General features: G+C 37.4%; 2 protein-coding genes across 2 annotated transcripts; both read left to right on the top strand.

Annotated features, from left to right (window-relative positions):
* The first annotated feature begins 480 nt into the window (after nt 1–480).
* LOC148933897 (uncharacterized) lies at nt 481–1113 on the top strand. Its single transcript, XM_089061964.1, has one exon. The coding sequence runs from the start codon at nt 481–483 to the stop codon at nt 1111–1113; it is 633 nt and encodes a 210-aa protein (XP_088918090.1).
* A 12635-nt stretch (nt 1114–13748) lies between these two features.
* LOC125217803 (gallate 1-beta-glucosyltransferase-like) lies at nt 13749–15938 on the top strand. The gene is made up of 2 exons (XM_048119346.2): nt 13749–14682; nt 15251–15938. Exons 1-2 carry the CDS (start codon nt 13789–13791, stop codon nt 15803–15805), a joined length of 1449 nt encoding a protein of 482 aa, XP_047975303.2. The 5' UTR covers nt 13749–13788; the 3' UTR covers nt 15806–15938.
* The last annotated feature ends 373 nt before the right edge of the window (nt 15939–16311 follow it).

Below are 16311 nucleotides of genomic sequence, written 5' to 3'. Positions count from 1 at the left end.
AATCAGTCCTTCAATTCATTCACTCTCTCAATTTCTCTCACAGAACCAAACTCTCATTCCTCAAATAGAATTGTTGGAAGAAATCAAGGAAGATACTCAAAGATTAGGTAATCAATTAGAATGATCTCAAATTAATTGTAAATTATTCTTTCTTAATTTGTAGCTAGGATAAATCATACATATCTAAATCATACCATATGTAAATGATCCTCAACCTATTTAGGCGTGTATTCTCCTCACTATGAAATACACTTGAATGAATATATGAAACAAATATTCAACATGGCTTCAGAGTAGGATATTCAAAGGCTCAGAAAATAAATTCATCATCGTCAATATACCTTGTCCCGACCAGAAGGCGATGGATAACAAACCTGCAGAATGTCAGGAGGAGAAGAAGACGTTAAAACCGACGACATCAAACTCTAAACCAGCAAGAATGTTACAGTAGCATTCAAGCTAAATGGAAGAAATTGTCCAATGTGGGCTCGACTTATGCGAGTAGCCATCGGAAGTAGAAGGGCGCTGAGGCACATCACTGGACCGGCGCCCCCAAACTCAATAGACAAGGACTATCTGGAGTGGGAAGAGACCAACTTGGTGGTCTTTTCATGGATCGTTGACAATATGGAGATCGATATTTTCGGAGATTTCGCACATCACCAAAAAGCGAAGGCGATTTGGGATAGCTTGGCTGTGACGTATCAGAGTACGTCGAATTCATATCTGATATACGACATAGAGGAGAAAGTCAGTCGAATTGTCCAAGGGGACATGGATCTGGAAACGTACTGGAGAACCGTGCACGGAGTATGGATCGATCGATGCCAGAACAAAACCATCACCTGCTGCGACAAAGGAGTATGTCAGTATCGAGAAATCATCAACACACGAAGACTATACAAATTTTTGGCCGGATTAAACTCTCAATACGAAGGAAATAGAAGAGATATCCTCAAGGAAAGCCCGACGCCTCCAGTGGACGTCGCATACGGTTGGGTGAAACGGGAGGCCACACGGCAGAAGATCATGCCGCCGGCGAACCCCGGCCAAACCGGCGCGACGAATGGAGAACCAGCATCTGGTGGAGTGGGCTTCGGATTCGGAGCCTGAAACCAACGATTTCCACCCCAGCCAGCGCCGCCCCGTCCCAATCAGCAGACACCATACCCCGCTGCCACAAACAACCGCCGCGGTGGAACCAAGCCAAATAAAACCAAGTTGTGGTGCTCTTATTGCGGGATGAACAAGCATACCAAGGAAACCTGCTTCAAATTAGTCAGATTTCCGGAATGGTGGGATGAAACTCAAAAGGGGAAGGCAAAATCGGCCATCGGAGTGGAGGAAAATGGTGGAACAGAGGCCAACCTCCGTGGGAGAGGCGTTGGCGGTGAGACACCACGCGGCGGCGGCGGCAGGCGAGGTGAGGAGATAGGGCAGGCGGCGTTCGCCGGCTGCGTCGGGGGAGAAGGGAGCAGCGGCGCATTCTCGACGGGAGGTAATGGGCTAGGTTTTTGCAAACCCAACTCACTTTATAATTTGATGCCCAGTCCCCCAATTTTTCAGAAATTACATAATATACCCCATGCCTCCCATTTTGCCCCCCATACTTTGAGTAATCCGAAAATTGACCCCATATTGTGTGATAATATGTTGGTCAGTCCTAATAGATTTGAAATTCTGCACAAATTGCCTATTGCATGTACTGTACAACATAAGTCTAGTGAAAAAGATAAAGGGTAGATTTTTTATTGTGGGCGACTGATATGGTAACTCATGATAGAGGGGATTTTGTGGATTTTTGTAGTACTATGAAAAGTCAGATAAAGACTGCGGATGGGGAATTAACATCAGTAGAGGGGAGTGGAACAATTGAGATTTCACCAACGCTAAAATTTTCGAATTGTCTCTATGTTCCCAAATTATCACACACATTGATGTCTATTAGTCACGTGACGAAGGAATTAAACTTTACCCTACTAATGCATCCTAATTTCTGTGTATTACAGAATATCAGGACGATAAGGATAATTGGGCGTGACACAGAGCGTCAAGGCCTCTACTATGTTGACGAGATGGCTCACCAAGGAAGTGGCACAATGTTGGCTCACGGATCTGCGACTCGAGAAGCTTGGTTGTGGCATAGACGTTTTGGTCACTCTTCTCATGGTTATTTTAAACTACTTTTTCCTAATTTTTCTCATTTCAAGAATATTGATTGCGAATCTTGTGTTTTGGCGAAGAGCCATAAACAATCTTTTAAGTCTACTGAAACTCGTGTTAAGAGTCTTTTTTCTTTGGTTCATGTTGTTGTTTGGGTTCATGCACCTGTTACTAGAGATCATGGTTTTAAATATTTTTTGTTATTTGTGGATGATTGTTCGAGAATGACGTGGGTATATTTTTTGAAGAACAAATCTGAAGTTTACGAAAAATTTGTCCTTTTTTACAAATTGGTTCAAACTCAATTTCAGACAACCATTAAAATTTTTAGGTCTGACAACTGGAGGGAGTTTGTCGATCGGGAAATGTCAAATTTTTTCGTGGATAAAGGGTTAGTTCACCAAACCTCTTGCCCATATACTCCCGAACAAAATGGAGTAGCTGAAAGGAAATTAGGATCATTCTTAAAATTACTCGTGCCTTGTTTTTTGATTATAATGTTCCAAGATTTCTCTGGCCTGAGACTGTTGCTACATCGGTTTATTTAGTGAACCGTCTACCAACAAAAATTTTAAATGTGAAAACTCATTTACAACTTTCATCCTCACTAGCCAAAGTACCCGAACCGCTTACCCTACCACTTAAATTTTTTGGGTGTTCCTTGTATGTCCATGTTCCCAAACACGAAAGAACCAAATTTTCTGCTTGCGCTATCAAATGTGTTTTTTTGGGTATAAAATCAATCAAAAGGGTTATAGGTGCTTTGATCCATCATCTAGGAATTATTGATAGGTCGAGTGGACCCTAAGTTGGTTTGTATCGCCACCAAGAAACTCTGCCGCGAAACCAACAGAGACAGTTAGTACTGTCGCCAAGCCTGTCTTGTCACCAGTAGAGCCTCCTCACTCGCCTTCACCCGATAGTCTTTCTCCAATGATATCTGAGGTAATTACTGAATCTGGAATTAATAGTACAAATATTCCCAATGACTCTGTGACAGATCCAGAACCAGTAGAGAATGTTGTAATTGATGGGGATACATGGCAGTACAATACTCCCTTATCGGATCACAAGGGGTGTTCCACCCAAGAGGTATAGCCCAGAGCGTATCTCGAAGAAAAGTAGATATTTAGTGGAAAATCTGGCTAAAGCAAATCTGACGGAGATGGCGAGGGCCTTCACTGCAGCTTTATATGATGAAGAGGAGATCCCTAGAACTGCGGAGGAAGCAATGAAAATCCAGCATTGGAGGGAGGCGATGCTGGTAGAAATGAAGGCACTAATGAAAAGCAAAACATGGGAAGTGTGTCTGAGACCAGAGGGGTCTAGACTAGTGGGATGTCGCTGGGTGTTCACGATCAAGAGGAAACCAGACGGTTCAATTGAGCCCTACAAGGCGAGGTTAGTGGCAAAAGGTTATACTCAAACCTATGGAGTCGATTATGCAAAGACCTTCTCACCGGTGGCCAAGATGAGTACTATTCGTGTACTATTCTCTATTGCTGCAACGAACAATTGGCTGCTACATCAGTTTGACGTGACTAATGCCTTCTTGCATGGCGAACTCACTAAACCAATCTATATGGAAGCTCCACCAGGATTTGAGGGGGAATTCAAGGCAGGAGAGGTGTGTAAACCAAAAAAGACTCTTTATGGTTTGTAACAATCGCCGAGGGCATGGTTTGGGAATTTACTAAAGTAATGAAGAAATATGGATACCAACAGAGTAATTCAGATTATACTCTGTTCCTCAAGAAGAAAGAAGGGAAGAACATGTTTGATTATCTATGTGGATGATATGATCCTTACTGGGGATGATGAGGAGGAGATATGCCAGCTAAGGAAGAACTTCTTTGCTGAATTTGAGATGAAGGATTTGGGTCTCTTGAAGTATTTTCTGGGCATTGAAGTGATGCGATCCAAGTATGGGATATTTATAAGCCAATGGAAGTATGTTTTGGATCTCTTGGCTGAAACAGGAATGCTAGATTGCAAGCCTGCAAAAACTCCAATGATGCAGAACCATGGTCTTCGACTGGATGAAGGATCCTAACTCACGCACCAAATGAGATACCAATATCTGGTCGGTAAGCTTATCTATCTATCTCATACCAGACTGGATATCGCCTATGCAGTGGGGATAGTTAGTCAGTTTATGCATAAGCCTCAAGTCGATCACTAGGAAGTGGCTTTGAGGATTGTGCGTTACTTGAACGGGACAACAGGACATTGAATTTTGTTTGAAAATCATGGGAACTTGGAGGTGCGTGGGTTCACAGATGCGGATTGGGCAGGGAACCCAAATGGTCGAAGATCGACTGCAAGGTATTTTACCTCCGTGGGTGGAAATCTCGTGACTTGGCGAAGTAAAAAACAAAAGGTATTAGCTCTATGAAGTGCAGAAGCAGAGTTTCGTGGGATCAAGAGTGGATTGACAGAGATCCTATGGTTGAAGAAGTTAATGACAGAACTAGACTTAATGTCAAAGGAGCCGTGCAAACTCTTTTGTGACAACAAAGCAGCAATAAGCATGTCTGAAAATCCAGTTCAACACGATCGAACGAAACATGTTGAAGTAGACCGACACTTCATCAAGGAGAATATAGAAGCAAGAATTGTAGACCTTCCCTTTGTTCGTTCAAAAGACCAATTAGCGGATATTCTTACAAAGGCTGTGGATTCATGAAGCTTCCATGAAGTATTGGACAAGTTAAAAATGGGTGATCCCATTGTTTAACTTGAGGGGGAGTGTTGGAAGAAATCAAGGAAGATACACAAAGATTAGGGGATCAATTAGAATGATCTCAAATTAGTTGTAAATTATTCTTTCCTGATTTATAGCTAGGGTAAATCATACCATATGTAAATAATCCTCAGCCTATTTAGGCGTGTGTTCTCCTCACTATGAAATACACTTGAATGAATATATAAACAAATATTCAACGAGAATACACCCAATCGAGACAAGCAAAGGATCGAATTGAGTGTAGCTTGAAAAAAGACGATCTAACTCTCTGCCTCTTTAGTCAAACATAGCGTCAAAAGAGTGAAAGGGCTGGACTTTGTTTCTTCTCGGCTACTCCTCTCTTCACGTGATGCACAAGGTAAAAGAGTAACATTTAATTTAATTAATTTGGACTCAAAACAAACCCTTGTATTTTATTTAGTTTATTGTATCACATGGAATTGAGTTCAATAAATAAATCCTCAAGGAACGGAATATCTAACTATATATATATATATGGATGTATTAAGATGACAACCCTCTTTATTGTAACACTATGACACCAGTTTAGGCCATTGGATCTGCAAATCGTGTGCTTGTCATGCTGCCACGTGTAAAAACATAGAGGGGTAAAATAGGAAGTTTCTAATTTTACGTTACCAGATTGCAGTGCTGTTCATTGAATATTACAGTCTTATCACAACAATATTGCAGTTTACCACGACTGTAATATCTAATACAGTAGACTGCAAACCCGTGTTTTTTCACGAAACTTAATCCTAGGCGTCCATAAATGAGATCTAATGGACTGGTGGTATGGTGTTATCCTATCTATGGTGGCACCATAGTGCACCCCAATATATATATATATATATATATATATATATATATATATATATATATCTATACAATATATAAAAGAAGAGTTTTGAGGAAGTTTTAGAAAAATTAAATTAAAAATATACTTATAATTAAAGAGTAGCTAAAATTATAGGAATTATGAAAGTGGAGTTAGTGGGAGCCTTGGAGGTTTAAAAAAGAAACTGTAAAATAAAATTAGTGGGGTAGTTACAATGAAAATATTTTAAAATGTCTTTGTATACTTTATAAGTACGCGTACGTGTGGGAGTTAAAAAATGATCATGTATAATTAAAGGGTGATTAAGGGGATTAATGAGATCATTTACGACTGAGAGCTCTTGATGAGCTAACTGCAGATTCTCCACTAACCTCTGCCATTGCCATTGCTGCTGACCGGATGTTGCACCTTCACTCTTCCACTTCTTGCTGGGATCATCTCTTTCTACTGCCCTGGCAAAGTCTATCCTTGATACAGACCAAACAGGAGAATTCATCCCAAAATACTAGCCTGTTAGGAGAGAGAGCCCATTTAGTTTATATACCCCACACCAGTTGTTCTCACAACTGATGTGGGAATTGAGTCCGTAACATTCGACCCTCCTTTAAGGGCCAACGTCCTCGTTGGTCACGGCCACGTTGGTCACGGCTGGTTCTTTGCCAGGCCACCACTCCGTGGGCCACCACTCCGAGTTCTCGTTGGTCACGGCCACGTTGGTCACGGCGGATTCTTTGCCCGGCCACCACTCCGTGGGTCACCACTCCGAGTCGGTCCCAAACGTACTCGTTGGTCACGGCGAGTTCTTTGCCCGGCCACCACTCCGAACCGTTTGGGCTCTCAATGAAAGCACCAATTGATACAGACCAAACAGGAGAATTCATCCCAAAATACTAGCCTGTTAGGAGAGAGAGCCCATTTAGTTTATATACCCCACACCAGTTGTTCTCACAACCGATGTGGGAATTGAGTCCGTAACATTCGACCCTCCTTTAAGGGCCAACGTCCTTGTTGGTCACGGCCACGTTCGTCACGGCTGGTTCTTTGCCAGGCCACCACTCCGTGGGCCACCACTCCGAGTTCTCGTTGGTCACGGCCACGTTGGTCACGGCAGATTCTTTGCCCGGCCACCACTCCGTGGGTCACCACTCCGAGTCGGTCCCAAACGTACTCGTTGGTCACGGCGAGTTCTTTGCCCGGCCACCACTCCGAACCGTTTGGGCTCTCAATGAAAGCACCAATTGATACAGACCAAACAGGAGAACTCATCCCAAAAGACTAGCCTGTTAGGAGAGAGAGCCCATTTAGTCTATATACCCCACACCAGTTGTTCTCACAACTGATGTGGGAATTGAGTCCGTAACATTCGACCCTCATTTAAGGGCAATGTCCTCGTTGGTCACGGCCACGTTGGTCACGGCTGGTTCTTTGCCAGGCCACCACTCCGTGGGCCACCACTCCAAGTTCTCGTTGGTCACGGCGGATTCTTTGCCCGGCCACCACTCCGTGGGTCACCACTCCGAGTCGGTCCCAAACGTACTCGTTGGTCACGGCGAGTTCTTTGCCCGGCCACCACTCCGAACCGTTTGGGCTCTCAATGAAAGCACCAATTGATACAGACCAAACAGGAGAACTCATCCCAAAAGACTAGCCTGTTAGGAGCGAGAGCCATTTAGTCTATATACCCCACACCAGTTGTTCTCACAACCGATGTGGAAATTGAGTCCGTAACAATCCTCCTCACCAAGTTCACTCTCTTTTCATCATAGCCCACATCCCTGCCACACACACACACACCAATATCACCTCAATCCATATGAATTGACATTTTTTGCTTAGTGTGAAAAGTGAACCGACGTTGGGTTTAGCCTATAAATATGTCTAGATATCCACGCATACCTACCTACCTTATAGAATTCAAGTATACCATTTTTGTTGTTATCATAGGAGGAGGAAAGTTTGACACAATGGAACTATTTCACACCATGCTCAGTGGGCTCGAGACTTCCTCAATTTCTTTGATTGACTAATTTTGTTCTTTTTAATTATGTTTTCGTTCCATTTCATTTTATTAATTATATTTTTCTTTTCTTAACATTTTCTTATTCGTTTTTATATATCAATTTTGATACAACATCGTATTTATTTTTAATATTATATGACTTATTGGTATTTTTTAGTTATATTTTTCGTTTCTTTCCGTTCATTTTTATCCATTACTATATTCATTTTCTTTCTTTTTTGTTTTAGTAATTATAATTTTTTTTTAATAGTAATGATTAGTTTAGTTCATTTATATTACTTTATAGTTGATCCATATTAAAAATTTTATGTTGAAATTATAATTAGCTAATTTTGATATACATATCTATAAGTAGGTTCAGTCAAACGTAAGGGTTATGGGTAACTTTAATATAATTTAATTTGTCTTTAATTTTATTAAAAATATTCAATTTGTTAAGGCGATTTATTATGCTTCTAGTTTTTTATATAGATTTTTAATTCTCATGTAACTAAAATTGTTAGTTATATTGTTCATTATTAATTTATGATTCGCATATAATTAAAATTATTACTCATATTGTTATTTATTAAAATTGATTCTAATTTTGTTTAATTAATTTAAAGTTGAAAATTAATATTTTAAAAATATAGTATTAATCTGTGCATAGCACAGACGTTATACTAGTCTATACTAATATAAAAGGCGAGTTTTTGGCCGTTTTGAATAGTCATTTTATGCAATGGATGTAAATGCAATTTAAAATATTATATCTTCCACTTTGGAAACTCATTAAATTTCGGAAGCACAATTTGAAATTCACCCGGCAGTTTCTATCTTCAAATATAAAAATTGATTATGAATTAATTGTCATAATTATCCACTCTCTACGGTTGTAATAATCATTCATCTCCTATTAGGATTCAAAGCCTCTATTATAAGTATTTTTTGAAACTGTTATTGCATTTATAATTCAGGCATGCATATTTGTAACGACCACTTATTAAAAATTTGTAACCATCCACAATTGTATATGGGCAACTATTTTTCTGACTTTATTTGAAATAATTAAGTTAAAACATATTTTATCCTATTCAAATGAAAAATATGAATAGCAGTTATAAAATATAGCATTTTTATTCTATTATATGGTTGATGAAAATTGCGTTTAGCGTGAATAAAATTGTACTAATTTTTGTAGAACTTGCGTTTCAAGATGTAGTCAACGATAATTCAATATAAATTTATTACTACTAATCATGCTACAATTCCATACATTTATGATAATATTTCTTTATTTTTTTGTCTATAAATATTTATCATTTGTTATCTTATACCTCTCTCTCATTGCCTTCCCTATTGCATATTTTCAGAATGGTTCTTACCTTTGCCAAATTTGCATGCCAAAGAACAATTGATCATTTTTGTTCAAGTAAGGTCACTAATGAATTTGCTTAATTAAAGGGGAAATCTATTGAGGATGTTTAGTAGCTTGAGGTAATTTTTAAATTTTTATTTGTTGATTTATTCTGCGATGATTTCGTTTGAAATATATTTTGTTCTATCTAAATATATCCATTTCTCTTTGAATAAAAATTGATGGTTTTGAATAAAAATTATTGGATTTTTTTCCAGGAAGGATTGTTTTGGATTTTTGGGAAGATTGAAACTATAGAATGCCATTACGGAAAGTGGTTCTATATGGTATGCAAAAGATCCGTTAAAAGGACGATGAAGGTTGAGAATATGTTCACATGTGGACATTGTGATAAGATTGATTAAATTTCCTTGCCAAGGTATGATATTTCTAACGGTACAATATATGTTTTATATGTTTCAATATTTTGTAATTGTGAGTTATTTGTGTTCGTGTATTTTAATTGACGAAGCTTGGAGACAAACCAAATGTTGCCGCCTTAGAATGTGTTTGCCATGATCCTTTAATATATGTGTTTTGCCGTTCCTTATCTTATTAAGAATTTTTGGTTATATATATGAATCCAGTTACTATGCATATATAAAATGTGAATTACTTACTAGGTAGGAGAAATATAATAGTATTATTATATTGTTAAATTGGTGCATGACTCATTCATTTGATAGAAATTGTTGCCCATTCCATTTTCTAAAAGTTATTATACAGATAATTGTTTATATAATAGAATTCTTAACTTTATTAAACATTTTATACCTAATACTCCTAATTTTATTTCCATTTGGACTACCAAAATTGTTGTTTCAAAATTTATTTGTTTGTAGGGTAATATTATGAAAGTTGAAATTTTTTTAAATTTCATATTATAAATGGAGGAAATTGAAAGATTTTAGAATAGCCCCCAATTTATTGTTTGGACTATAAATATGTGATAGTTGATAGTTTATAATTCACTCAATGCTTTATTTTTTGCAAAAAATATGCTTGATTTTAGGTATTCTTCTTAATTCTCAACCATATTGTTTTTGCTTTTAGTATATATTTAAACATTATTATTGTTATTATGACATAAGTTCATTTTCTCATCAAACAATTTTGTTAATTAGAATCAAATTTAAATATGTCTTTATAACATGTACATTGTTAATATGTACTTACTATTGTTATATTTTGTTTAAAGTTTTTATATAGATGGAGGCAATTTGACATGATGGAGAAGATGACATTGGCACGAGACCATGAAAGTGTTGAAGATTATGACTGAAAAAGGTTGGGCTATTGGAGATAGAGACAAGCGGATAAAAAAAGGCTGGGAGAGATTAGAAGTAAGATGGAACAGTACTTGGAATAGAAGAGACGAAGACAGATTAATTCTTAATTAATGAAAATTTTTATTTATTACAATTAGTTGGTCATATTATTTTATTGAGAATTTATTTCAGAATTTACCAAGCAATATATTTTAACAAATTTATTGATTTTGAATGTCATTTGATTTAACATTTGTATAATGATTTTTTATTATATATTTTTATGCTTTTAGATTTCGTATGATAATATTGTTTATCATTTCATAAAATTATTTCAATGTGTAAAATAAGTTGAGGAAAATAGAATGGATCGTTCAACGCACGGGTGTGATACTAGTATATATAAAAGACGAGTTTTGGGGCATAATTTTAAATATATATTTGTGTTGAGTGTTATTGCAATTAATATGAATATAATGCATTTAGAAATTTAAAATCACATACGGCAGTTTCATATGCACTAATCCACAATGTAAAAAAAATTAATCTCAATCATGCATTTAGGAATTTGTATTAATATTATGTAGTAGTAATGCCCAATTCAATCAGATATAAATTGCATATTAATTACTCCCTCCGTCCCATTTAGGAGTTTTGGTTGAGTTCGACACGTGTTTTAAGAAATGTAAAGGAAAGTTGCTGAAAAAAAATAGTGGAATGTGAGTCCTACTTTTTTATATTAGTTTTATACTCCCTCCGTCCCGGCTAAGATGACACATTGCTTAGCCGGCACGGGATTTTATGAGTTATTGATTTAAATGTTTAATTGGAGAGAGAGAAGGTGAGTGTAGGTATTAAAGTAGAGAGATGAAGAAAGATGGATATTTTAATAGGAGTGAGAAAAAGTAGTTGAGTGTATTAATTGGAGAGAAAAAGTTACCAAAAAAGGAAATGTGTCATCTTAGTTGGGACAAACTAAAAAGGAAAACGTGTCATCTTAAGCGGGACGGAGGGAGTAATAAAATGTGAGTGGAAAAATATTAGTGGAATGTGGGGCCTAATACCATTTATGGAATATTCCAACCGGGACTCCTAAAGTGGGACACCCAAAAATGATAAACCGGGACTCCTAAAGTGGGATGGAGGGAATTTTAATTTCTCCCTTCGTCCTGGATAATTCGTCCCAATATTCCTTTTCGGTCCGTCCCACATAATTTGTCCCACCTCAAATTAGCCGTTTATGGAAAAAAAAATTACTCCCCTACTAATTAAAACTAGTATCACACTTGTGCTATGCACAGATTAATATATTTTTTAACACATTAATTTTTAATTTTAAATTAATTAAATAAAATTAGAATCAATATTAACAATAAACAATGAGTAACAATTTTAGTTATATAAGAAAAAGAATCTATACAAATCAAATAATAAATTTGAAACAAATCATATATTTCACATAATATAATGTATAAACATTAAATCATAGAGCAGAAGATAAAAATCTATCACAATAAAGTATTACTCATCATTTTTAAAACTTCTTTATACACTACATTAACTTTAAAATTAAATTCAACTTAATCATTATACACTAATACCTTAATCATTAAATTCAACTTTATCATTAATGCACTCCATGTAGACAATAATGAAAAATGAGCATTTAACGGCAAGGTCTTGCAAGGTCAGTAGTTGGGATAACAACACGAACAAGATTTGTGCAATGTATTCATGGATCCATGATGTCGATATGGTGCTCATATTTTATTGTGTTTCCCTTTGCTATCAACCCATTATATGTTTGAAAATCTTATATAGCTTTCTATTATTTGCAAATTCTATCATAATCTTATTTAGGCTATTTCATGTTTCGTTTGAAAATTGTAGAAAATTCAACGTGAAGCAGAAGATGAAGGCGCTACGAGCGTGAAGAAAGGAAGCTATCATTTTTTTTAACCTGATTGACTCTATTAAATAGAAATAGGTCAATTTGATAGTTAACTTAATTCAATTAGTGGGTTTCAATATAAATTGGCTCAATTTATTCAATTCAATTTATATTTGTATAACTGTATTCGGCTAAATTATTTAATGCTAAGAAATTATTGTAGAAGGATTAGGTCTTAGAGTTTTGGGTTTCCATAATTTTCTATATAGATTTAAGTTTTGAGTTTTATCATATGGAACCCAATTATAATATTTTGGAAAAAATAGGAGTCTAGGTGTAATAAAAGGTAATATTACTTTTAAATATTACTATATATTAAAATCACATAAAATACATAAATATATATAATTAAATCATTTACTAAATATCTTATTCAGTGTATTTCTATGTGACGTATACTAAAAATAAAGTACATATTGTATGGATATCTTATTCACGCATAAGAAATATATCAAAATAATGTTGGAGCAATATAGAAAAATTAAAAAAATAAGTTAATGCAAAATAAATATAGAATGACCTATTTATATAGGTGACTAATGAGAAATCAATTAAAAATAAATTATATAATAAAAAATAGAATTATAAATATATAACATAAGAAAGAGAATAAAATCTCAAATTTTTATTATACAAATGGATTGGGACATTGCCTAACCTGTGATTAGAATTATCAATCTGATAAACTTTAAGGACAAATATGTGTACATTATTTATAGTGATAATTGAATTAAACTATAATTTATATTTCAATTCTACTGACAAATTGAATATGAGTTTATGAAATTTAAATTTTTAATTTTATGTAATTAATATACAAAATTTAATTTAATTTAATTTTAGGTTTAATACTCATACACAATATTTGTGTCTTATATTACTGATGAATTTCTTGAATTTATTACTATTATTTGTATTAATTTCTTATAGCATGTAGGTAATGCTTAACTTTTTAAAATTTAGACAAAGTACTATATAAATTAATGGTCCGTGCATAGTAGCACATGTATTACACTAGTCATAATAGTATTCGAATTTGTGATTTCACCGATTTCAACTCGTAAAACACGTTCTCATGCCTTGTACCAAAAATTCCAAATATTCAAATAATAATTAAATTCACCAAGCATCAATTATTCAAAAGGCCAGGTGACTTTGTTAATCTACCTACCCGAAGGCAGCGAGTCATCGTCGGATTTACCTAATTCTGACATCCTTTGTATGATGCGTGGGACCATTTCAAATTTCGCTCCTCAGATTTACCTAACACGGACATCCCTTGAGATGATGCGTGGGACCATTTTAACTTTCTTGGTAATGATTCCCCTATTCTCTCCCCTATTTAAATCAAACAAATACACTTACTAAATAAGAAGAAAAGAAGAAGAACAACACCGACAATAGATATGGCAGGGAAAAACATCCATGCATTCCTGGTCTCCTTCCCATGCCAAGGCCACGTCAACCCCCTCCTCCGCCTCGGCCGCCGCCTCGCTGCCTTGGGCGCCCTCGTCACCTTCTGCACCCCCGAAGCCGCCGGCGTCAGCATCCGCAAGGCCAACAGCATCACCGACGACGGCCGCCCCACCCCTTACGGCCGCGGCGCCATCCGCTTCCAGTTCTTCGACGACGGCTGGGACTTCGACAGTCCCAACCGCGACGACCTCCCCGCCTACTTCTCCCAGATCGAGGTAGCCGGGAGGGTGAAACTCCCGCAACTGATCCACAAAGAGGCCGAAGCGGGCCGCCCCATCTCCTGCCTCATCAACAGCCCATTCGTCACGTGGGTATCCGACGTGGCGGAGAGCTTCTCCATCCCCAACGCGGTCCTCTGGACTCTGTCGTGCGCGTGCTTCTCCGCCTTCTACCACTACCACAACGGCCTCGTGCCGTTCCCCACGGAGCGGGAGCCGGAGATGGAAGTCCAGCTCCCGCACGTGCCGCTGCTCAGGCACGATGAGCTCCCTGCAAACTTGCATCCTCATAATACGCACGTTTATATACGGGACGTCATCTTGGCGCTGTTTCGTAATTTGTCGATACCCTTCTGCGTGTTGATGGATACTTTTGAAGAGTTGGAAGGTGAAAACATTGAATACATGTCTCGAATTCTAGGCCGTCCCATCAGAACTCTGGGCCCGCTGTTTAAGGACCTTGAATCGGAATCGGAATCGAAAAAGGAATCTAAGGCGTTGCGCGCGGACTTCTTTAAGGCGGAGGATTGTATCGAGTGGCTAGATTCGAAGCCGCCGCGGTCGGTGGTCTACATATCGTTCGGGAGCGTTGTGCACCTGCAGCAGGTACTGCTTTTTCTTTCTTCTCTCTTAGTTTACTATTTCTCACTGAAACGTGCACAGATAAGACTATTTTTCATAGATGGAGGAGTTATTATTAACATATATATGCAATACTACAGTCAATCAATGACATAAAATCAAATTTCAGTTCAATTTTGTGATTTCCTTTTTCGTCCGTCCCATACAAATAGTCACATATTCATTTGTGGCAACCTTTTTCTCCTTCTTTTTTACTTTTTCACTTATGGACCCATCATCCACTACACAATTTTAACTACTTTTTCTCATTCTCTCTTATTTTATTAATTACACATTAAAACCCGTGCCAACTCCAAAAGGCATTTTTTCTATAGGACGAAGGGAGTATTAAAAATGAAAAATATTTTCTCTTTTGGATGTGTCACTAAAAATGAAATATTTAATAAAATAGAAACAACACAATTTCTAATTTTTTTCTTTCTTTTACTTTATTTTTTCTTCATTAACAACACTACATAAAATCTATATAAAAAATTTGAGTCAAGCTGGCTCTAGTCCAAATTATATTTGTGGGTCCCCAATTGCTTTGCAGGAGCAGGTGGACGAGATAGCAAACGCGCTAGCAGAGTCGGAGGTGGCGTTTCTGTGGGTGGTGAGGCCACCGGCGCGGGAGATGAACTCGAAGCCGCATGTTCTACCGGGGGGCTTTTTGGACAAGGTGGGGGATAGGGGGAGGATCGTGCAGTGGAGCCCGCAGGAGGAGGTTCTGGCCCACCCCTCCACGGCCTGCTTCATGACGCACTGTGGATGGAACTCGACAATGGAGGCGTTAGCGAGTGGAGTGCCGGTGGTGGCGTTCCCGCATTGGGGAGATCAAGTGACCAATGCCAAGTTTATGGTTGATGTTTTTAAGGTCGGGGTTAGGATGTGTAAAGGGGGGGAGGCAGAGGGGAGGGTGGTTCCCCGAGATGAGGTAGCGAGCTTGCTGGAGGAAGTGGTCCGTGGGCCCCGGGCGGAGGAGATTAGGGCGAATGCGCTTAAGTGGAAGAAGGCGGCGGAAGCGGCGGTGGCGGAGGGAGGCTCGTCTTATATGAATATGCAGTGTTTTGTTGAGGAGATTGCACGCTTTAATTTGGTGCCAAACTAAAATGAAGGGAAATAGTAGTAGTACTATGTTGGAAGTGTTGGAATATTAAATAAAATCGCATGTGTTGTAATTGATTATTATTGTATTTAATTAATTTCGTTTATGGAATAATTGATTTCATTTTCTGTGTGTATTAACGTGTGCATTTAAACGATTTCAGCACGTTTGGTTTCAAAATTAATTATAGAGCGATTGCGAATGACAAATTTGATGGAACTGGCAGCGGAAGCGCTCACATAAATCAATTACATAATAATCAGATCTATTTAGCAGATTATTTAGACAAAATCTATTCTCGTAATTATCACATGTATCATACTCATAACTTGAATTAATCATGCTTTAAGAATATTGAAACCTAAAACATGCTTTTCTATGGAGCAGAAAAATGCCTAATTAATTCTCCAAAGAATTGAATATGGCTAGCTTCTTCTCCACGTGATGCTTTGAGTACTAGACCTCAAATCTTCTCTCTGGTTCCCGAACTGTATCACAATATCAGTGTT

Source organism: Salvia hispanica, chromosome 1 (assembly GCF_029641045.1).
Source record: "Salvia hispanica isolate PSC_SH4W2 chromosome 1, Shi_PSC_v1, whole genome shotgun sequence".
Lineage (NCBI taxonomy): Eukaryota > Viridiplantae > Streptophyta > Magnoliopsida > Lamiales > Lamiaceae > Salvia > Salvia hispanica.
Note: the sequence above shows the minus strand (reverse complement) of the source record. Positions and strands in the feature narration are given on the sequence as shown.

Coding starts and splice junctions, on each gene's coding strand:
- LOC125217803 (XM_048119346.2), top strand. CDS start 13,789: ATGGCAGGGAAAAACATCCATGCATTCCTGGTCTCCTTCCCATGCCAA. Junction 14,683..15,250: donor GCGTTGTGCACCTGCAGCAG/GTACTGCTTTTT, acceptor ATTGCTTTGCAG/GAGCAGGTGGACGAGATAGC.
- LOC148933897 (XM_089061964.1), top strand. CDS start 481: ATGTGGGCTCGACTTATGCGAGTAGCCATCGGAAGTAGAAGGGCGCTG.